The sequence below is a fragment of the Esox lucius genome, chromosome 21 (genome assembly GCF_011004845.1).
Source record: "Esox lucius isolate fEsoLuc1 chromosome 21, fEsoLuc1.pri, whole genome shotgun sequence".
Classification (NCBI taxonomy): domain Eukaryota; kingdom Metazoa; phylum Chordata; class Actinopteri; order Esociformes; family Esocidae; genus Esox; species Esox lucius.
Genome location: NC_047589.1, coordinates 31,517,047 through 31,540,673, shown reverse-complemented (window position 1 = coordinate 31,540,673; position 23,627 = coordinate 31,517,047). Strand labels below are relative to the sequence as shown.

Here is a 23,627-nt window from a genome sequence, read left to right as displayed (position 1 = left end):
TCTTAGTTCACAATACAGGCCTATGTAAAGAGTCACTACAGCCCTGGGAGTATTCATTATGGCTATGTACAGTCACTAATAACCAACTGGTAGTCATTAGAGTTATATACAGTCATTACAGACCAACCAGTAGTCTCTGGTTGTATACAGAGTCAATAAAAAACAGCTAGTAGTCGTTAGGGTTGTATACCGAGTCAATACAGACCAGTTAATAGTCATGAGGTCAGTATACAGAGTCAATACAGACCAGTTAATAGTCATGAGGTCAGTATACCGAGTCAATACAGACCAGTTAATAGTCATGAGGTCAGTATACAGAGTCAATACAGACCAGTTAATAGTCATGAGGTCAGTATACAGAGTCAATACAGACCAGTTAATAGTCATGAGGTCAGTATACAGAGTCAATACAGACCAGTTAATAGTAATGAGGTCAGTATACAGAGTCAATACAGACCAGTAAATAGTCATGAGGTCAGTATACAGAGTCAATACAGACCAGTTAATATTCATTAGGCCTATATAGAGTCAACACTGACAAGCTAATAGTCCTGGCATTCCTCCTGGCATTCCTCCTGGCATTCCTCCTGGCATTCCTCCCGGCATTCCTCTGCAGCGAGGACAGAGTGGCAGACTAAGCCAGGGATCAGTGCCTTCCAGCCAGCCTGTTCAGCACCGGTGCTGCGTCAGCACTCTGGAGACTGGGCCTGTCCACAATTACACCCTATTCTGTTCATTACATGGCTGTCAGACCCTGCTTGCTGTGTGGTCAGGAGGGTCTGTTGGTGTGGCTCTGTCCTGCAGGGGAGCAGCAGTTCTCCATCTGACCACCAGGGGGCCTAATTGTGCTTTTCAATCCAATCCATGCTCCCTTTCTGCCCCTCCCTCTCTCTTTCTCCATATCACTTTGTCTCCCTCTCTTCAGAACAACGAGTTCCTACAAGAGAAGCTTCTTCAACGGGCTCCCACAATCACAGAGCGCTCTAAAAAGGTTTGAAAGAAAAGGAGACAAGCATCAGTTGTTGTGATTTTATTGTTGTGTTAAATACCTTATCACCTCGCGTGCGTGTGTGTGTGTGTGTGTGTGTGTTTGTGTGTGTGTGTGTGTGTGTGTGTGTGTGTGTGTAGGTCCGCCGGGTGCCAGGGTCCAGCGGTCGTCTCCATAAGACGGAGGACGGGGAATGGGAGTGGAGTGATGATGAGCTGGACGTGGAGAGTGAGGAGGGAAAGGCTGCTGTCGCTGCACTACGGGTGAGGAACACACACACCAACACACACACACCAACACACACACACCAACACACACACACCAACACACACACACCAACACACACACACCAACACACACACCAACACACACACCCACACTCACACACCAACCCACACTCACACACCCACACTCACACACACCCACACACACACACACACACACACACACACACACACACACACAACAACACACACACTGGATTTTGACCCATTCCATACACTGCCGTTAAGAAGCTTGGGGTCGCTTCAAAATTTACTTTAAAAAAAAAAAAAAAAAAAAAAAAAGGGCCATTAAAATAACATCAAATTGATCAGAAACACAGTGTTGACATAATATCTACCTAGGCGTACTGAGGCCCATTCTCAGCAACCATCGGTCCTGTGTTCCAATGGCACGTTATTTGTTAATCCAAGTTTAGCATTTTAAATGGATAACTGATCTTTAGAAAATCCTTTTGTGATTGTTAGCACAGCTGAAAACTGTTGATTTTCTAAAGTGGCCTTTAGTCTAGTTCAGTATCCTCAGCATCAGCATTTATTGGCTCAAAATGTCCAGAAACTTTCTTCTGAAACTCATCAGTCTATATTTGTTCTGAGAAATGAAGGCTGTTCCGTGTAAGCGCCAAGAAACTGAAGATGTCAAACAAACTACTCCCTTGACAGAACAGCTGAAACAGGAGTGATGGTTTATGGTGGAGGGCCTCTGTAAACCTGTGTAGATTAAGTAGTATATGTACATATACTCGTGTGTAATGTGAATCTCTAACTACAGTGGGGAGAACAAGTATTTGATACACTGCCGATTTTGCAGGTTTCCCCACTTACAAAGCATGTAGTGGTCTGTTATTTTTATCATAGGTACACTTCAATTGTGAGAGACGGAATCTAAAACAAAAATCCAGAAAATCACATTGTATGATTTTTATGTAATTAATTTGCATTTTATTGTATGACATAAGTTTTTGATACATCAGAAAAGCAGAACTTAATATTTGGTACAGAAACCTTTGTTTGCAATTGACCAGGTTGGCACACACACAGCAGGGATTCTGGCCCACTCCTCCATACAGACCTTCTCCAGATCCTTCAGGTTTCTGGGCTGTCGCTGGGCAATACGGACTTTCAGCTCCCTCCAAAGATATTCTATTGTGTTCAGGTCTGGAGACTGGCTAGGCCACTCCAGGACCTTGAGATGCTTCTTACGGAGCCACTCCTTAGTTGCCCTGGCTGTGTGTTTCGGGTCGTTGTCATGCTGGAAGACCCAGCCATGACCCATCTTCAATGCTCTTACTGAGGGAAAGAGGTTGTTGGCCAAGATCTCACGATACATGGCTCCATCCATCCTCCCCTCAATAAGGTACAGTCGTCCTGTCCCCTTTGCAGAAAAGCATCCCCAAAGAACGATGTTTCCACCTCCATGATTCACGGTTGGGATGGTGTTCTTGGGGTTGTACTCATCCTTCTTCTTCCTTCAAACATGGCGAGTGGAGTTTAGACCAAAAAGCTCTATTTTTGTCTCATCAGACCACATGACCTTCTCCCATTCCTCCTCTGGATCATCCAGATGGTCATTGGCAAACTTCAGACGGGCCTGGACATGCGCTGGCTTGAGCAGGGGGACCTTGCGTGCGCTGCAGGATTTTAAACCATGACAGCGTGGTGTGTTACTAATGGTTTTCTTTGAGACTGTGGTCCCAGCTCTCTTCAGGTCATTGACCAGGTCCTGCCGTGTAGTTCTGGGCTGATTCCTCGCCTTCCTCATGATCATTGATGCCCCACGAGGTGAGATCTTGCATGGAGCCCCAAACAAAGGGAGATTGACCGTCATCTTGAACTTCTTCCATTTTATAATAATTGCGTCAACAGTTGTTGCCTTCTCATTAAGCTGCTTGCTCTATTGTCCTGTAGCCCATCCCAACCTTGTGCAGGTCAACAATTTTATCCCTCATGTCCTTACACACCTCTCTGGTCTTGGCCATTATGGAGAGGTTGGAGTCTGTTTGATTGAGTGTGTGGACAGGTGTCTTTTATACAGGTAACGAGTTCAAACAGGTCTGTGAGAGAAGTCATTCTTACTGCTTGGTAGTTGATCAAATACTAATGTCATCAATAAAATGCAAATTAATTATTTAAAAATCATACAATGTGATTTTCTGGATTTTATCAAAAATTTTATCAAATACTTGTTCTCCCCACTGTACATTATCGTCTATTGTTGGGTTCAACTTTACATTAAAGCCTATTGTCATGTTTATCTTTAACTACATTATCTTGCATTGTCATGTTTCTCTCTAACTACATTATCCTCTATCATATTTTTCTCCAACACTAGTTTGCATAGTAGATGTCTGACTGTGTTTTGTGTCTGACTGTGTTTTGTGTCTGACTGTGTTTTGTGTCTGACTGTGTTTTGTGTTCCATACCGGTGGTTATTGTAGGAGCAGGAAGACAGGCCTGCTTGTGTTCCCCGGAGACAAGTCCGCTTCACCCTCCCTCACGAACTATCCTCACCCCCCTCAAGGGTTGTCCTCCCCTTTCTCTCCCGTCCCCCTGATACTGATGGCTCTCCCCTAACAAGGAGGAAACTACCTCTGACAACCTATCAGCAGATCGATAGGGTTCCCTTTGACCAATCGGCTGATAGAAAGACAGATATGTGACCTCTACAGCAGTACTTATCTCCATCCTGAGGACCTGGAGTCCTGCTGATTTTCTTTTCTACCTGGTAATTAATCACATACCCCTGAATGAAAACCAGCAGTACTCAATGTCCTCAGGCCTGGAGTTGGGAAGCACTGCTCTAGAGCAGGAAATATAAGGAAACGGAAAGGAGGGGCTAGAACTCCAGGCAGGAAGTAAAATAAGAAAACCAAAGAATCTTATAAATCACATACTGGTTGTTTTTGTTGTCTTCTTTAAGAGCTTTGGATGTGGGGGGTGCAGGACACAATTAACTCATCACATGCAGAAACGGACACTCCAGACCACTGGAATGGCTTTGGATTGAGCCAATCAGACAGGATGTTATATGTGACATCATGAACAACATCAGGAACAGGAAGGCAGCAGTTAACATAGAGAGTTCATGATGAAGATAAACCTGCCTGACGAGACTTGAAGCGATGTGGAGTTACCTGTCCTGGACGCCATTTGTATTTCCCAAACCTTTAATCAATCAGTCAATATCTACTCTGTACCCAATCATTACTGACCAACCAACCCTTTAATCAATCAGTCAATATCTACTCTGTACCCAATCATTACTGACCAACCAACCCTTTAATCAATCAGTCAATATCTACTCTGTACCCAATCATTACTGACCAACCAACCCTTTAATCAATCAGTCAATATCTACTCTGTACCCAATCATTACTGACCAACCAACCCTTTAATCAATCAGTCAATATCTACTCTGTACCCAATCATTACTGACCAACCAACCCTTTAATCAATCAGTCAATATCTACTCTGTACCCAATCATTACTGACCAACCAACCCTTTAATCAATCAGTCAATATCTACTCTGTACCCAATCTGCAGTCTGAGCCATAACACAGCCTGAATGGAAATTAATCTGTTCAAACAAAATACATTTTATATCAAGACTTTCTTGATCTTCACAAATGCAAAGCAAAGTTAATATTTGAAAGGGAGAAATACATTATTATTTATCACAAGTAATGTAATTAAAAGTAATTACATGATCTTGATTAAATAAACTTAAAATAGTGATTAAATGGTATTTAACATGATTGTTATTTAGGTTTGGGCACTAAATGACAAGTACAGATAATGGAATGTTTGAGAGACTGTTACCATGCGAGTGAAAACCAGGCTCTAACCTCTCCTCTTTGTCCAGGCTCTAACCTCTCCTCTTTGTCCAGGCTCTAACCTCTCCTCTCGGTCCAGGCTCTAACCTCTCCTCTCTGTCCAGGCTCTAACGTCTCCTCTCTGTCCAGGCTCTAACGTCTCCTCTCTGTCCAGGCTCTAACCTCTCCTCTCTGTCCAGGCTCTAACGTCTCTTCTCTGTCCAGGCTCTAACGTCTCTTCTCTGTCCAGGCTCTAACGTCTCCTCTCTGTCCAGGCTCTAACGTCTCCTCTCTGTCCAGGCTCTAACCTCTCCTCTCTGTCCAGGCTCTAACCTCTCCTCTCTGTCCAGGCTCTAACCTCTCCTCTCTGTCCAGGCTCTAACCTCTCCTCTCTGTCCAGGCTCTAACCTCTCCTCTCTGTCCAGGCTCTAACGTCTCCTCTCTGTCCTTTCCAGTCACCCAGGGTCAAGGAGAGTCTACAGGACTCAGAGGTGGGTTTAAATGTCTCCAGACTTTTTCTTTGAATAAGTGCACCAGAATTTGTTGTAATGACTCTTTAAGAGCGTTCCCACAGCCTGATGACCAGTGCCTGCTTGCTGTGGCACCACAGGGGTTCCTGACACCCAATCCATTGAGAAGTTGTCTGACAGCTCCCGGCCAAGCAGAACTACCTCAGGCTGCTGGCCAGGCCAGGGCTCCACCTGCCCCCGGCCCGGCCAATGCCCATGCTTCAGGTCCCACGCTGAGCCCTCCTGCTGCCACCACACAGGTCAGAACTCAGCCAACCCAGGGAAAGCCAACCAATCCCATTTATTTTATAAAGCCCTTATTACATCAGCCGTTGTCAAAAGGTGATCCCCAGCCAAGAAACCCCAAAGATCAAGAAATAACCAGCCTTGATCCACAGTGGTTAGGGGATGGGATTTAAACCTTGGGCCTAAGTGTTGACCCAACTCTGTTTATATGTATCAAAACATCTCAACACCTCTCAGGTTATCTGTGTAACTGTCTTTTAACAGGCCCCAGCTGCTACAAGTGCCATTAGCTTGGTGTTGAGGTTGAGGTGAGTTTCTCTTCTTCCCTGCTGAGGAAAACTGTGGGTTTAGTTCAGCCTTGTGTTATTCAGTGTTTAAGCTGTAGTCTAGGGATTGGCCACTAGAGGGCAGTAAGACTCCCTTGTAGAGATGGCTAGCAGAGTATGTGAGCGGAGTTGAGCTGTTGGAAATCCCACTCATCCCTCACTGAGGGTAGGTAACACTGCCCTGCACCGCTCCATGTCTTCCCCATCGCTCCGCTCAAAACCGCTCTTTGTGCTCAGAACAAATAATTGCCCCTCCAAATTCCCTCCATTAATTTTTTTTTTTTTGTTCAGTCCTAATTCAAACATAATCTTGTCAGTTTCATGGTTATGTATGTTGAGTGTTCATTTAAAAAAATATATAGATATAACCAAGCCATTTGCCAGTATTTTAATAATTTAGTTTAATAAAGTTTTTATTAACAATATGAAGGTATAAGGATAGAGTATAGGCCTGTTAGTAATCATCATTTCAAATAGTTTACAGATCTATCAGTTATTTAACCAAAATGTGTACACTCAAATAAGTAGCCCTATGTTATTAGCTTATTAGTGGTAACACTTTTTGTTTGAGCATCAGTTACTCAGTGGTTGTTACACCTCGATACACGGTACCCATATCTGTCTATTACAAATAAAACTAATTTGGCCGTCTAGACACCATATCATAGATTGTGGTAATGTCAAATACAAAGAGTTACATTGTTCCAACCGACCCCACTACTCAGGTGAGGATAGATGTAACAATGAGGGAGAATTTGATTAAATAAGATCCAAACTATCCAATTTATGCAAGAACTTTATTGAAGAATAAATAATAAACAGTTTTGAACAAAGTGAACAATTTAAACTGACAAAAAAAGACTTGTTTCTACAAACCCGATTCCAAAACATTTGGGACACTGTACAAATGTGAATAAAAACAGAATGCAATGATGTGGAAGTTTCAAATTTCAATATTTTATTCAGAATACAACATAGATGATATATCACATGTTTAAACTGAGAAAATGTATCACTTTAAGGGAAAAATAAGTTGATTTTAAATTTCATGGCATCAACACATCTCAAAACAGTTGGGACAAGGCCATGTTTACCACTGTGTGGCATCCCCTCTTCTTTTTATGACAGACTGCAAACATCTGGGGACTGAGGAGACAAGTTGCTCAAGTTTATGAATAGGAATGTTGTCCCATTCTTGTCTAATACAGGCTTCTAGTTGCTCAACTGTCTTAGGTCTTCTTTGTCGCACCTTCCTCTTTATGATGCGCCAAATGTTTTCTATGGGTGAAAGATCTGGACAGCAGGCTGGCCATTTCATGACCCGGATCCTTCTATGCAGCCATGACATTGTAATTGATGCAGTATGTGGTCTGGCGTTGTCATGTTGGAAAATGCAAGGTCTTCCCTGAAAGAGACAACGTCTGGATGGGAGCATATGTTGTTCTAGAACTTGGATATAACTGTCAGCATTGATGGTGCCTTTCCAGATGTGTAGGCTGCCCATGCCACACGCACTCATGCAACCCCATACCATCAGAGATGCAGGCTTCTGAACTGAGCGCTGATAACAATTTAGGTTGTCCTTGTCCTCTTTAGTCCGGATGACATGGCGCCCCAGTTTTCCAAAATGAACTTCAAATTTTTATTCGTCTGACCACAGAACACTTTTCCACTTTGCCACAGTCCATTTTAAATGATCCTTGGCCCAGAGAAAACGCCTGCGCTTCTGGATCCTGTTTAGATACGGCTTCTTTTTTGACCTATAGAGTTTTAGCCGGCAACGGCGAATGGCACGGTGGATTGTGTTCACCGACAATGTTTTCTGGAAGTATTCCTGAGCCCATGTTGTGATTTCCATTACAGTATTATTCCTGTATGTGATGCAGTGCCATCTGAGAGCCAGAAGATCAAGGGCATCCAGTATGGTTTTCCGGCCTTGACCCCTACGCACAGAGATTGTTTCAGATTCTCTGAATCTTTGGATGATATTATGCACTGTAGATGATGATAACTTCAAACTCTTTGCAATTTTTCTCTGAGAAACTCTTTTTTGATATTGCTCCACTATTTTTCGCCGCAGCATTGGGGGAATTGGTGATCCTCTGCCCATCGTGACTTCTGAGAGACACTGCCACTCTGAGAGGCTCTTTTTATGCCCAATCGTGTTGCCAATTGACATAATAAGTTGCAAATTGGTCCTCCAGCTGTTCCTTATCTGTACATTTAACTTTTCCAGCCTCTTATTGCTACCTGTCCCAACTTTTTTGGAATGTGTAGCTCTCATGAAATCCAAAATGAGCCAATATTTGGCATGACATTACAAAATGTCTCACTTTCAACATTCGATTTGTTATCTATATTCTATTGTGAATTAAATATAAGTTTGAGATTTGTAAATTATTCCATTCCTTTTTTACTCACAATTTGTACAGTGTCCCAACTTTTTTGGAATCGGGTTTGTACTAAAACACAAAAACAATTGCTCTGTGTGTGTGGCGCTGTGTGTGTGGCGCAGTGTGTGTGGCATAAGGGTTGGATCACTGACTCAGTTTTCGATGTCTGCTATAAGAGGACAGATGTAAAACATGAAAATCAGTTTTTTGGTCATAAAATTCACAATGTTGGTCACAGAGACATGCCACTTCTCCTGTGAGCTCAAAAAGGAAACAGGAATGTATGATGTTGATTGCATCAGTGCAGCTCTTTTCTAATTGGTCAAACTGACAGTGATACAACTATCCTGGTTTTTCAACACTCCCCAGTCTCCCCTATACTAAATGTCCATAGAACCTGGAACTCTCTTTTAGAAACATGTGTGGCTCCAGGATCATAAGTCTGTGGCTCCAGGATCATAAGAAGGGGCGTAATGCATTTCTATTCATAGCTGTACTTCTCTACCTTTCCTTTTGTGTCCATCGAGGACTGTATATATATTTTACATACACCCATCAGCCATAACATTATGACCACCTGCCTAATATTGTGTAGGTCCCCCTTTTGCTGCCATAACAGTCCTGACCCATCGTGGCATGGACTCCACTAGACCTCTGAAGGTGTGTTGTGATATTTGGCACCAGGACGTTAGCAGCCGATCCTTTAAGCCCTGTAAGTTGTGAGGTCGAGCCTCCATGGATCAGACTTGTTTGTCCAGCACATCCCAGAGATGTTCGATTGGATTGAGATCTGGGGAATTTGGAGGCCAAGTCAAGACCTTGAACTCGTTGTGTTCCTAAAACCATTCGTGAACCATTTTTGCTTTGTGGCAGGGCGCATTATCCTGCTGAAAGAGGCCAATGCCATCAGGGAATACCGTTGCCATGAAAGGGTGCACATGGTCTGCAACAATGTTTAGGTAGGTGGTACGTGTCAAAGTAACATCCACATGAATGGCAGGACCCAAGGTTTCCCAGCAGAACATTGCCCAAAGCATCACACTGCCTCCACCGGCTTGCCTCCTTCCCATAGTGCATCCTGGTGCCGTGTGTTCTCCAGATAAGTGATGTACACGCACCCGGCCATCCACGTGATGTAAAATGAAATGACCAGGCCACCTTCTTCCATTGCTCCGTGGTCCAGTTCTGATGCTCACGTGGCCATTGTAGGTGCTTTCGGAAGTGGACAGGGGTCAGCATGGGCCCCATACGCAAAACAAACTGCGATGCACTGTGTGTTCTGACACCTTTCTATCAGTACCAGCATTAACAGCAGACTGGAAACACCCCACAAGGGCTGCAGTTTTGGAGATGCTCTGACCCAGTCGTCTAGTCATCACAATTTGGTCACTCAGATCCTTACACTTTTCCAGCTTCTAACACATCAACTTAGAGGACAGAATGTTCACTTGCTGCCTAATATATCCCACCCACTGACAGGTGCCATGAGAACGAGATTATCAGTGTTATTCACTTCACCTGTCAGTGGTCATAATGTTATGGCTGATGGGTGTATCAGTGTTATTCACTTCACCTGTCAGTGGTCATAATGTTATGGCTGATGGGTGTATCAGTGTTATTCACTTCACCTGTCAGTGGTCATAATGTTATGGCTGATGGGTGTATCAGTGTTATTCACTTCACCTGTCAGTGGTCATAATGTTATGGCTGATGGGTGTATCAGTGTTATTCACTTCACCTGTCAGTGGTCATAATGTTATGGCTGATGGGTGTATCAGTGTTATTCACTTCACCTGTCAGTGGTCATAATGTTATGGCTGATGGGTGTATCAGTGTTATTCACTTCACCTGTCAGTGGTCATAATGTTATGGCTGATGGGTGTATCAGTGTTATTCACTTCACCTGTCAGTGGTCATAATGTTATGGCTGATGGGTGTACATGTATTATAGGTCTGTTTTTTAAGATATAAATGATCATATCAAAATGGAATGTTATTGTAAAAGCCAGGATAGTACCTTTGGGCAGCAAACCAAAATACTATTATAATATAAGTAGACAAATAAAAATAAAATTAACTTAACATTTTAATGCTTTGCTATGATGTTACAAGTAGGCCTAGATACCCACTACCCATGTTCCTTTCCGTTAGCATGCACACGTGTTTTAGAATGACTCTTTAGTTGTGGTTACTACATCACTACACTCCCTCTCCTGTTCTGGGTCCTTTTATTTTGCACCTGTGGGTTTCATCCGTTTCTTTAGTATACTCCATCATAGCTAAAGCAACAAGCTAAGTAACATACAAGACTCTTAAAAATGTGTGCGGGGATGAGCATGCCCTGACCTTGTGAAGTTAGCGCTACTTGGAGCGGGTTTGCAGCGGTACTTGCAGCGATTTAGCGAGAACGTTCTGGCTCAGTCAAATAACGCTCCTCACTCCAGTGAAATTGGGACCGCTGTTCTCTCTGCTCCTGCTCCGCTCCTCTCATGTACTCGGATGGCTAGATGCCTCTAGTGGGCGTAGGGTTGTTTGGACAGTGCCTTTTTATAAACAGTGTTTCTGGAGGTGATCCTGTGACTGGATCCAACCATTAAGAAAGCATCACATAATTACCTGCGGGTCATGTGCCAAACAACCGAACATTTTGGGGTCAGCAACCTAAGGCAGGTGTGCCAAGAGTGGCACCAAAGGCTATTTGCTTTGGCGCTTAATTTTTCTTGTCTTTATTCTTACTATTCTTAGCTTGTCAAGTTTATTTAAAATTAACTTTTGTTTATTTTATATTATATGTACTTGGAAATAACATTCCTTTTCACTGCAAGTTTGTAAAATTGCAAAATAATATTGATTAGTTCTATTGAATGGCCGGGTTGTTTGCGTTCACTGTCATGACACAGGTGTTTGACCTTAAGTGTACAGTCATTTGGAAACAAGAAATGACAGGACTGATGACCTCATGGTACTAAAACGCGGCCTGACAACTGGCCAGCATGAAAACAACCAGTGCATTAGATCACTGTCAGATCTACATGCCGGGTCAGGTGGGCGGGCCTGGATATTGGGGTGGCAATAAACTGACAGCACATGTCTGGCCAGGCAGAGAGTTAGACATTCATCATATCTATCACACAGACATGTCAGTCAGACACAGACATGATGAAATAGAACAGTAAACAGTAAATTGGCACTGCACTAAAGATTGCCCAAATTCATCTGCTGATCTCTCTTGACCACTGTCCATGTGATATCAACTTTAACAAGGTCACTGGGGGAGGTGCTCAATAGTTAGACAGAAACGGAGGATGGCCTGGGGGTGATTGGGAGGTGCTCACCTTTACCTCTGGGCCACATGAAGCTGGTAGTGATGTGCATTCATTCAGCCAACTAATTGAGAAGGAATGTAACCATAATTAAATGCAGCTTGCCTTGGCACTGCTGTCCTCGTCCTCAAACATCACGTTGGTTGTCACAGAGACCCATCCTATTGGGTATTGGCTCCAGGCCCTTCATTAGAAGAGAGTATGTACAAATACCACTTTTCGTATGTTGTTTGGAATGTTGTTTTGACAGAATCGATGGGTTGGTCTGCAGACTGATTCTTCCTGTCTCCCAATACTGTCTTTCCGTGTTCTTTCCAGAAACCTGAAGAAGGAGCTCAATGACATCCGCTTTGAGTTCATGCCAGGAAGAGGTGAGTGAAGAATGCTGGTCCTACTCCCAACGGTTCACATTGTTTGTTTCAGCAGTTAAACTTGTCAATGGAAAATGGCAAAAAGTTAATGTTTGTTTTAATGTTATTGGCTGACATCTTACTGCAGACATTAACCGGCGTTCAATCTGTCAGTCAGTGTTGTATAAGCTTGGCGGTTTGAGCATTCGATCTGGGACCAAAAAGGTTGCTATCTCTTAAATAAATGTAAATGTAGCGTATCTGTCCAAACAGATGCTGGCTGTTTCTCTAATGGTTGTACACTTAATGATTAGGTGAGTTCTTAAACTTTGCCCTGTTTTGGCTGCACAGACACTGCAGATGGAGTCTCTCAGGAGCTGGTGTCAGCCGGCCTGGTGGATGGAAGAGATGTGGTTATAGGTCAGTAAGAATAACTTCACCTACAGAGAGTAACTAGTGTTAAATAGTAGTCAGTACAGATACTGCCTAATGTTAACAAGTCACAACTACACAGTTACAAACTAATGTTATGTAGTCCTCAATCGACAGGTACTAACAACTGTTTACCAGTTGACACCGGTCTCGTACCTTTGGTTTACCTGATACATCATCTTGTTTTTCTAGTTGCTGCTAATTTGCAGAAAATAGTGGACGAGCCACAAACCAATAAAAATGTCACTTTCAAGCTGGTAAGTAGAAAGGAAGTCCTAGAACATGTTTCTTTACGCTCTAGACTAGGGTGGCTTAGTATGTACGTTTTAGACTAGGGTGGCTTCGTATGTACGTTTTAGACTAGTGTGGCTTCGTATGTACGTTTTAGACTAGGGTGGCTTCGTATGTACGTTTTAGACTAGGGTGGCTTCATATGTACGTTTTAGACTAGGATGGCTTCATATGTACGTTTTAGACTAGGATGGCTTCATATGTACGTTTTAGACTAGGATGGCTTCATATGTACGTTTTAGACTAGGGTGGCTTCATATGTACGTTTTAGACTAGGGTGGCTTCGTATGTACGTTTTAGACTAGGGTGGCTTCGTATGTACGTTCAAGACTAGGGTGGCTTCGTATGTACGTTCAAGACTAGGGTGGCTTCGTATGTACGTTCAAGACTAGGGTGGCTTCGTATGTACGTTCAAGACTAGGGTGGCTTCGTATGTGACTTCATTAACTTGGTCTTTCCCTCTCGTCCCTGTTCTGTCTCTAGGCGTCTGGTGTGGAAGGGTCCGAGATCCCAGACGATGTTAAGCTGATGGGCTTCGCTCAGCTCAGCATCAGTTAAACAGCAGACCCCCCCCTGGGGCCTGGATTTGCCTAACTAAATGTGAAAATGTCAAAACAACAGTAGAGTTTAAATGCATTTGTTTCTTTCAATGGCTGTTCAGAAACCACTGCTGCCAAAGAAACCACAACCGTTCCTCTTTGATTAAGATGTTCTGCTCTGACTGTCCTGGTGTTGGGTTGCTGGGCTTAGAGCCCCCAGGCATCACACAATAGGAATCACTTAAACTATGTTTACACTTCATTAGTAGAATGACACTATGGGTATCTATGTAGGAGAATCAGTTATTTACACACAATGTTCTCACATTATTCTGTTCTGTTTGTGTTCTGTAATACGTGATGCATTTGCACAATCTTAACTAACCCCAGAAAGCCCTTAAGTCCTGGTAAATGTAAAAATGCCTTATGATGTTCATTGATCTACTGAATAAAGGTTATAAAAGGGGAGGGGTTTCTGTTTTGGGGCCTTCTGATGTACATATCATACCAGCCTGCTCACTAACATTACACTTTCACTTGTCTTCTATTGTTCTGGGGGAGGTGGAGTAGGGTACATAGGTGTTTATTGTTCTGGGGGAGGTGGAGTAGGGTACGTAGGTGTTTATTGTTCTGGGGGAGGTGGAGTAGGGTACGTAGGTGTTTATTGTTCTGGGGGAGGTGGAGTAGGGTAAGGTGGAGTAGGGTACGTAGGTGTTTATTGTTCTGGAGGAGGTGGAGTAGGGTACGTAGGTGTTTATTGTTCTGGGGGAGGTGGAGTAGGGTAAGGTGGAGTAGGGTACGTAGGTGTTTATTGTTCTGGAGGAGGTGGAGTAGGGTAAGGTGGAGTAGGGTACGTAGGTGTTTATTGTTCTGGGGGAGGTGGAGTAGGGTACGTAGGTGTTTATTGTTCTGGAGGAGGTGGAGTAGGGTACGTAGGTGTTTATTGTTCTGGGGGAGGTGGAGTAGGGTAAGGTGGAGTAGGGTACGTAGGTGTTTATTGTTCTGGGGGAGGTGGAGTAGGGTACGTAGGTGTTTATTGTTCTGGGGGAGGTGGAGTAGGGTAAGGTGGAGTAGGGTACGTAGGTGTTTATTGTTCTGGGGGAGGTGGAGTAGGGTAAGGTGGAGTAGGGTACGTAGGTGTTTATTGTTCTGGGGGAGGTGGAGTAGGGTACGTAGGTGTTTATTGTTCTGGGGGAGGTGGAGTAGGGTACATAGGTGTTTATTGTTCTGGAGGAGGTGGAGTAGGGTAAGGTGGAGTAGGGTACGTAGGTGTTGCCAAGCACGGAAAGCATCCTATGGAAATGTCCTGTAGAAAAAGATCACAGACAGGTTCCCTCAGAAAACCAACCTCTACTAACCTGAGGACAATCAAACCACAGTCACACCCATCAGAAGGTGAAGTGTTCATGAGGATCATGTCTATCTCACATAGTGAACAAGCCATGAGTAGTAACACACTTGATAACAGAGACATCGTCTCCTGGGTTACCAGAACTACCGGGCCAGGACCAGGATGTCTGGACTTATAACCATTAATGACACAAGGGATATTTGCAGTGTGTTGTCCAATGTCACCAGCCCAACACATTATTTATTGAAATAACATGACCTCAATTTGCCCACATTTTCTGACCCATCTGTTGACTTCATCTGTTCATTTTATTGTTTGTATTTCTGGGTTCTGACCCAACTGTTGACTTCATCTGTTCATTTTATTGTTTGTATTTCTGGGTTCTGACCCAACTGTTGACTTCATCTGTTCATTTTATTGTTTGTATTTCTGGGTTCTGACCCAACTGTTGACCTCATCTGTTCATTTTATTGTTTGTATTTCTGGGTTCTGACCCATCTGTTCATTTCATTCATGGTCCACTAAGTAAAAAGCTCTTTGTCCTCAGATGTACAAGTTGGACATTGATTTTGTAGGCTACAACACAACCCTGTCTTTGAATTGTTACTTATCTTAGCGTTAATAACTTAAACAGGTTCAACAGCGATTTAGGTAATTCACCTTGTGGTTAAGGCAGAGCTGTGTTTTACTAGGTGTATTCCCTGTTCTGAACCAGTTCTTGAATCATGTAGTTAATGAATAAGCGCATATTTGCAGATGGTGGTAATAAACCACAAATAGTTTGGTATTCCATGTTGAGTTGTTTCCCAACACATCTTACTGTCTGGTGCATCTTCACCTAACATCTAGGTATGGCAGATCCTTTGAGCATCAAGTGGCTTTGTATTTATTTTCAGGGCAATTCAATTCCAGTCCTGGAGGGACGAAACACTGCTGATATTTAACTTCGGGTCTGGGACTGTTTTACCCCTGGGGGGCAACAAGTGAGTTCTCTTAACTGGCAGCTGGGCACAAAAAACAAGTGTTTGGCTGTGCTGGATGGTATTTTAACAGGCCTGTATGATTGGCTTGGAGATGTTTAGAATTATCTTACTATAGTATTTGTAGTTTTCTGTCTGCAACAGGGATCCAAAACTCTTCCCGTGTTTGCTAGGGCTGGGGCTCGTAGGTGTTCTGGCGTCAGCTGGATAAATAGAAAGATATTTACAGGGTTTGAATTGGACCTTCAGAGTTCCAGGGCTAGGCTGCCGTCAACCTGTGATCAGATTTATTCTAGCCTTAACATGGTCTTTGTTAAGATTTCAGGGCCTGCTGATTGATGTGTGTCAAATGTACTTTCTATTTTGATCTGAATATGTGCTTAATTAACAATAAGGTTTGTTCACTGATGACTGACAGACATGTTGTCATGACACCAAAGTTGAAGTTTACTAACTGCAGTATTTGATGCCATTCTGCTGGTTTGTACTGTGATGTACTGTATCTGTAGCTGAGACAATACTCCTCTCACCCCTTCTCTTTGTTTTTTTACTTCTGTCTCTTTTTTTCTATTTATTTCTTCTGTCTTTCTGTTTCCATACTATGATGTTGCTGTAGCAATACTACAAACATACATTTTGGCAATAGCACAAAACTGAAAATGTAAGTCTTTCAATTGCTCTACTTTGTTGAGTTTTGGATTTTGAAGCTTGTTTCTCTTGATTGTAATCAATAAAAAACTGACAGGTCCTTATACAATATTTTCTGAAATCGCCAGGACTGTAATGTTGTAAGCCAGCGCTATAGGAGTTTGAGAGATCAAACCCAGTCCCAGATGTCCGGTCCTCCTGGTAAACCTATGGTACTGGACTGAGGTCAAGTTGATTTTATATTGAAATATTCAACAGCCATTTGCAGTAAACATTTTTATATGTCAAAAACAACTTGCATTCTTTACTGATAACTATAACATACCTTATATTCCACATTATTTTAACCCCTAACAACTTTAACAACCTTTGATTTGATCAAAAGTCACACACAGATTTTAGACACAATTTCTAACATTGAAAAACACTATTATATTGCACCAACTTACTGACAAATTCTTAATTTCAAGTTTAATTTCAAGTTTAAATGTATTTATAAAGCATCAAATGTATTTTACAAAGTGCTTTTACAAAAACACCCGGCCTTAAACCCCAAGGAGCAAACAACAGTAGTGTTGAATTTCAGTGGCTGTGAAAAACTCCCTAAGAAGGACGAAATTTAAGAAGAATCCTAGAGAGGACCCAGGCTCAGAGGGGTGACCAGTCCTCTTCTGGCTGTGCCGGGTGAGATATTAAGAGTCCAATTGGAATAATTAATAAATGCATGTGGGCTAAATACAGAGTCTATTTAAATTTAGACTAGTTCAGAAGTATGACCAGATGGATAAGGACAGCCACAGGCCCCCCAAACCAGGTACTCCGCAGGTGTGGACCAGGACCTCATGTCCTCCTGAAGTTTAAAACGGGACTGGGAAAATGCATTCCTCATATCAACAACGATTTATAGTGGAGAAGGAGAACTGACCCAATCCCCCAGCACAATAGTATAGCAGCGTAAGACCTTGGAACTGAGACGGGGGGGGGTCCAGTGACACTGTGGCCCTACCCGGGGGAGGCCCTGGACAGGGCCCAACAGGCAGGAAATCAATCCACCCACATTGCCAGGCATCAACCAAAGGGACACCCACCAACCGCAACCACCCTGAATGAGGACCGAGTAGTGCCAGCAGAGTTCAGCCCAATTGCACAAGAGCGCAACAGAGAGACAACAACAAGCCAGTGACTCTTCAGCCGAAAGGCATTGGAGGGAGGGCATCCCAGTGGCTACGAGAGCCCATCTGGCAAGACAGCAAGGGTGGACAGTATCAAGCCTTCTGGTCACCTTCACGCCCCCGGGCCAGGCTACCCCTAATTATAAACCGTGCTGTAGAGATGAGTTTTTAGTAGACACTTGAGTTTGCATTTTTAACCTTAATTGGCAGGTCATTCCACAGTAGTGGAGCTCTATGAGAAAAGGCCCTGCTGTTTGTTTAGAAATTCTAGGTACGATCGTAGGTTATGTGTAGGTATGTATAGCTGGATCATTTCAGCAAGGTAAGTAGGAGCAAGTCCATGTATTGATTTATAGGTTAACAGTTAAACCTTAAAATCAGCCCTAACCTTAACAGGCAGCCAGTGTAAGGACACCAGGACAGGAGTAATGTGTTCAAATGTTTTTGTTCTAGTTAGGATTCTAGCAGCCGTGTGCAGCACTAATTGACGTTTATTTATTTGTCAGGGTAACCGGAAAGAAGAGCATTACAGTTATCTAGTCTAGAATTAACGAAAGCATGGATTTGTTTTTCTGCATCAGTTTTTGATAGAAGGTTTCTGATTTTGCAATGTTTCGAAGATGAAAATAAGCAACTCTTGAGACATATTTTATATGTTCTTCAAAGGAGAGGTCAGGGTCAAGGGTAACGCCAAGGTTTTTTACAGTTTTTTGGGATACGACCATGCAGCCATCGAGGTTCACAGTGAGATCTGCTAACAATGCTCTTTGTTTTTTGGGTCCTAAAACGAGCATTTCTGTTTTTCTTGAGTTTAAGAGCAAGAAGTTCTCTGTCATCCACTTCCTAATATCTGAAACGCATGCTTCCAAAGTAGCTAATTTTGGGGCTTCTTCCATGCTTCATTGAAATATATACATTTACATTGTGATTTCGGATTACATCGCCCAGAGGCAGCCTAAGCCTATATAGTGAGAACAATAATGGGCCCAGAACAGAGCCTTGTGGAACACCAAAGCATACCTTTGACTTGTCAGAGGATATGCCATCCACACTAACAAACTGATATCTTTCAGATAAATAAGATTTAAACCAGGCTAGAACCACGTAGCCCAATATGGGTTTCCAGTCTCTCTAAGAGAAGTGAGTGATCAATAGTGTCAAAAGCAGCACTAAGATCAAGAAGCAACAGGACGGATGCGGAACCTTTGTCTGAGGCCATTAGAAGGTCATTTGTTACCTTCACGAGTGCAGTCTCAGTACTATGATGGGATCTGAAACGGGACTGGAGCATTTCATAAATGTTATTTGTCTTCAGGAAGGCATTCAGTTGTTGGGAAACACATTTTTCTAAGATTTTTGAGAAGAACGGGAGGTTCGATATTGGCCTATAATTGTTTAATATGTCGGGATCCAGATTAGATTTTTTTAGAAGAGGCTTAATTTCCACAATTTTTTGTGAGTTTGGTACACATTCGAAGGAAAGGGAGCAATTTATTGGGTTTAGAACTCATTACAAATTTAGTGAATGCGTCGAGCATTACGGTATCAAAAAATTCAAGTGTCCCCAATGACACCTGGTCAGGGAGGTTCAGGACATTCTCAGGACAACTGAGATTTTGAGGACCATAACTATTTTAGGGGTGCAGGCTGGCTAACTGCCTGACCTGCACCCTATCTCATGTTAAAGCTATAGGAGTGAGACTCCTGTCAATGTTCCTAGATAAAAGAAGAGCACCACTCCAGCTAGGATGGAGTCCGTCGCTCCTCGGCAGATCAGGCCTGGCCCTATTTATGAGAGAGTCCCAAAGAGAGCCAGTTATCTACAAACTCTACCTCCTGCGAGGGGCAGAACTCCGTTTTCAGCCAGCGATTGAGTTGCGCAAGTCTGCTGTAGAGCTCGTCACCACCCCTAGCTGAGAGGGGGCCAGAGACAAATACTCCATGCCAACACATCTTTCTAGCAAGTTTACACGCTGATGCTATGTTCTGCTTTGTAACCTCTGACTGTTTCATCCTAACGTCGTTGGTGCCAATGTGAATAACAATATCTCTGTACTCTCTATCTCTGTACTCTCTTTTAGACTTCGCTAGCACCAGCCCCAGATTTGCGGCTATGTCGGTGGCTCTGCCCCCCGGTAAACAGTGTACAATCGCCGGCTGATTCTTTGGTCTAATACTGCGGTTAATGGAATCGCTGATGACTAAGGTTTTCTGTTTTTTAAGGTCACCGGTAGAACATGACAGCCGATCATTCCCCTCCAAGGACGGCTCGTGCCTTGACTCCGACTCCAGTGGAGAAAACCTGTCCAGTTGGATTTATAATTACTTTATAATTAGTTTATATAGAGTAAATTCGAAAAAAGTTTGGCAGGTAGCCAGGTAGGTAACAGCAGGCAGTGTAAAGCACGTCCTAGGCTAGACATTTTTTTCAACCTTTGATTTGATCTAAAGAATCACACCTAGTGTTTTCAATGTTCTAAAAACTTTGAAAAACGCAGTTTTCTCAAAAACGTTCATAGATCTGTCGTTCCATGTGTAAATGATTCTATACTAGACTGGACTTTTAAACATAATTATAATTAAACTTATAATTAAACTTATTTCCAAATTCCAAAATGTGGATAAAATCTAGATGTGATGTATTTATTATTTTTTTTCATATCTGAAGTTATAGAGTAACTTGGATTGAAGTTTCTACGATCATTTTTGAGAACGCCATTGCGATATAATTGTGTTTTTCAAAGTTTGCGGAATTTGTAAGACTGGAAGGGGGGTTCTTTGCTCAAATCATAGGTTGTAAAACTTGGCCAGCCTTAAATAGAATATTTTGAAATTGAAATTAAGTGTTTATCGATGTTAGAAAATGTGTATAGAATTTAGGTGTGCTTTTTTTTTTTTTTATCAAATCAAAGGTTGTAAAACTTGTCCAGCCTAGAATAATTTGAACTTGGAAGGAAGTTTCTATGATTATTTTAGAAAACGTTGAGATTTAATTGCATTTTAAAACCTAGTTGTGATTTTTTGACCAAATCAAAGGTTGTAAAAGTTGTCCAATCTAGTATAGAATAATTATTAAGTTTCTATTAACATTTTTGAAAACGTTATTTCTTTTTAAGTGCCTTTTTCAAAGTTTATGGAATATTGAACACTAGGTTATAAATGTTGTCTAACCTAATCTAGAAAAGGTTAAGAATGCAAGTAGATTCTAACGTTTTAATTCGTTTATGGCGAATGTCTGTTGAATCTCTGAATATAAAACCAACTTTACTTCTGTTGGTAACCGGGTCTGAAAGTTCAAATTGACACGTGCGGTCTCCGTTAGGCACGAAGTCCAACTGACTTTGCTGTAGTGTGCACTAGAAAAAAATATATAACTGTAAATGCATTTAATTAGTGGAATAGATGTCACAGGCACTAGATTAATACTAGATACTAGATTAGGCACTAGGTTTTTTGGTCTTTTTTCCCGGTAGGCTTTATAGTAAAAAAATATTTTAAAAAAGTTTTCCAGTTTTTACGCTTGAGTGATAGATAACAGCTGCGATTGCGCATGTTAACCAGATAAAAAATTGTGTCTGCCCACTGATGTATTCATTCCAGATATTTGTTTCACACCTGAACCATCTGTCAAATACTAAAGCCAGTGCGACAAGGGGGCACCTGTTTTCTGAAGATGAGCTCCGGGTTCGGGCAGGTACTGACAGCGGTAGGGGAGTTCGGGACCTTCCAGAAGCGAATGTTGGCGGCGATATGCTTACCAAACATCTTCAACGGGTTCCACATGTTCTGTCAAGTGTTTACGGGCATGAACTTCCCTCACCACTGCAACACGGACTGGATAAAGACACAGGGACCCAACTTGACCGAAGATAGACAGAAGAACCTCACCCTACCACCTCTGAAGGATGGCTTGGGGTTCGAGTCCTGTGTGATGTACACTCCGGTAGATCTGGACTTGGAAACAATAGAAGCGTACGGGATTAATAGTACAATTTCCTGCAGTGACGGATGGGAGTTTGCGGCCCACAAGACCGCGAGCTTGGTGACAGAGGTGAGGGTCGGGGTTAAGCAAAAATAACTCTGTGTTCTTTGAGCTATACTTGAAGCCATTACACATTAGTGGCGTATAACAACTGGAACTGTTCTACCTAGGTCAGTCACCACCCTGGGAGTCTCCAGTGCTCGCCTTTCGTTTGTTGTCATTTTGTAATTTTAACCTTGATGAGTGAGATCAGATATGCAGTTTTTTTCTGGACTTAGTTGTTGAGCAGAAATGCTGGTCGTTGTCTTCTTACATAGAGTACACCCTACGTTGTCATATAAAATACGATGATGTGTCCTAAACTTTCTTCTGAGATAAAACGAAGAGCACAGTGATATATAGAATTGGTTTAAAAAGCATTTTTAAACGTATAAATAATATCTCCATAATACAAAACTGACATTAAAGATAATTGTATTGTTTTATCAAATGGCAGGCATGCGCTGTTTCTGTAAAAAAAACCAATCATGATTTCGAAATGGAATCTAATCATCAAGCATAATGCCAAGGTACTTGGACCACGTTCAGTTATGGTTCCATCAAAGGTCACATTTTTACTCGATGTTAGCAGCCCTGGTGAATGGCATGATTTTTATTTTTTTTTAGCAAATAGATATTCTTTGAATAAACTGCAAACAGGAGAGGACCCAGAATCAAGACTTGAGGTAGCCCTTTACATATTTCAAGAAATTCTTATATAAATAACTACATCTATCATTATAGCCTGGGTTCTGACACTGACATAGGCCTAATTGTCAAACCACACTCAACCGTTTTTGTCAACTTTCTCTGCAATATGGAAAGTTCAGAAGTATTATTAAAACATTTAATAAATAGCTTAGAGCTGGTTCAGGATCCGAGAAGAATGGAATTCAGATGCCACTAAAATAAAGATTGCGTAAAAAATTCTGTTCATTAAAATGTATTTACAAAACAGGATTTAAGCATCCTCTCTATGTAGATATAAGGTAGTCCATCGAGTAATGTAGGTTTTATTTTAAGAATACATCTTTTTAAAGCAACATGGATAACGTCAGGGTTAAATGGCACAAGAAGTGCATCACGTCATATCTGGGAAACACGTTTGAACCAACAGGTTAGTCCTGATAACACTATCTCTTTCCCAAGTGTTTAATCACGATAAGACAATCTATTCTTTCCTGCTGTCCCTAGTCTCTCCAGGTTTGCCAGAATCTGACTCGGTATGTTCTCTTTGATTATCAATTTGGTGGGTGTGTTGAGTGTTCCATCAGAGGGTCAGTTGGGTGGGTGTGTTCCATCAGAGGGTCAGTTGGGTGGGTGTGTTCCATCAGAGGGTCAGTTGGGTGGGTGTGTTCCATCAGAGGGTCAGTTGGGTGGGTGGGTTCCATCAGAGGGTCAGTTGGGTGGGTGGGTTCCATCTAGACATCAGATTTCTTGTTCATCTTATCAAGTTCATGATAGGGGACATAGCAAATAGAAATGTCTCTGTTGAGGATATGATAATGGCATTATTCCAGGTTTTAGAGGGACTCAGATGTGTTTGAAGATGGAACCATAACAATTACTTTACGGCAGAAATAGACTCAAGGGCCAGTTTACAAAATGCTGTTAGACATGTCAAAGAGCCATGCAATTTCATATCTGTCGGACATGTTCATCCCCATTGTCCACTCTTCCTTTCTGTCAGAACGTGAGGTTGTGTTTTATCGCTCAAACATTCAGCCTGTCAGCAAGCTTGCCAGCCAGTCAGTCCTATAGCAAGCCAGTCAGTCAGCCGGCCAACTGAACACAGTAGACTGAACTGTAGACTGATCTGTAGCCTGAACACTGTATCCTGAACACTGTAGCCTGAACATTGTAGACTGAACTGTATTCTGAAACCCTGTAGCCTGAACATTGTAGACTGAACTGTATTCTGAACACTGTAGCCTGAACACTGTAGCCTTAACACTGTAGACTGA

The 23,627-nt window shown here is 42.3% G+C and overlaps 2 protein-coding genes across 12 annotated transcripts in view; both read left to right on the top strand.

Annotated features, from left to right (window-relative positions):
• Window positions 1–16,581, top strand: part of oxsr1b (oxidative stress responsive kinase 1b) — a 44,612-nt gene extending 28,031 nt beyond the window's left edge. The window contains exons 9-18 of one of the 11 annotated variants that reach the window (XR_004575056.1): window positions 926–991; window positions 1,129–1,251; window positions 5,538–5,573; window positions 5,657–5,851; window positions 6,102–6,145; window positions 12,198–12,250; window positions 12,581–12,649; window positions 12,854–12,918; window positions 13,436–14,070; window positions 14,110–16,581. Coding sequence is in view for 3 of the 11 variants with exons in the window: in XM_029116209.2 (XP_028972042.2) it covers window positions 926–991; window positions 1,129–1,251; window positions 5,538–5,573; window positions 5,657–5,851; window positions 6,102–6,145; window positions 12,198–12,250; window positions 12,581–12,649; window positions 12,854–12,918; window positions 13,436–13,510 (726 nt within the window). In the remaining 8 variants the exon portion in view is untranslated. Of the gene's footprint in view, window positions 1–925; window positions 992–1,128; window positions 1,252–3,707; window positions 5,209–5,537; window positions 5,574–5,656; window positions 5,852–6,101; window positions 6,146–12,197; window positions 12,251–12,580; window positions 12,650–12,853; window positions 12,919–13,435 lie in introns of those variants that run through there. The other 10 variants (XR_004575060.1, XR_004575059.1, XR_004575057.1 and 7 more) reach the window with 10 other exon arrangements.
• Window positions 16,582–20,926: 4,345 nt separating this feature from the next.
• Window positions 20,927–23,627, top strand: part of slc22a13b (solute carrier family 22 member 13b) — a 7,101-nt gene continuing 4,400 nt past the window's right edge. Inside the window, exon 1 of the mRNA XM_029116322.2 lies at window positions 20,927–21,693. Coding sequence (XP_028972155.1) covers window positions 21,316–21,693 — 378 coding nt within the window. The 5' untranslated portion in view covers window positions 20,927–21,315. The remainder of the gene's footprint in view (window positions 21,694–23,627) is intronic.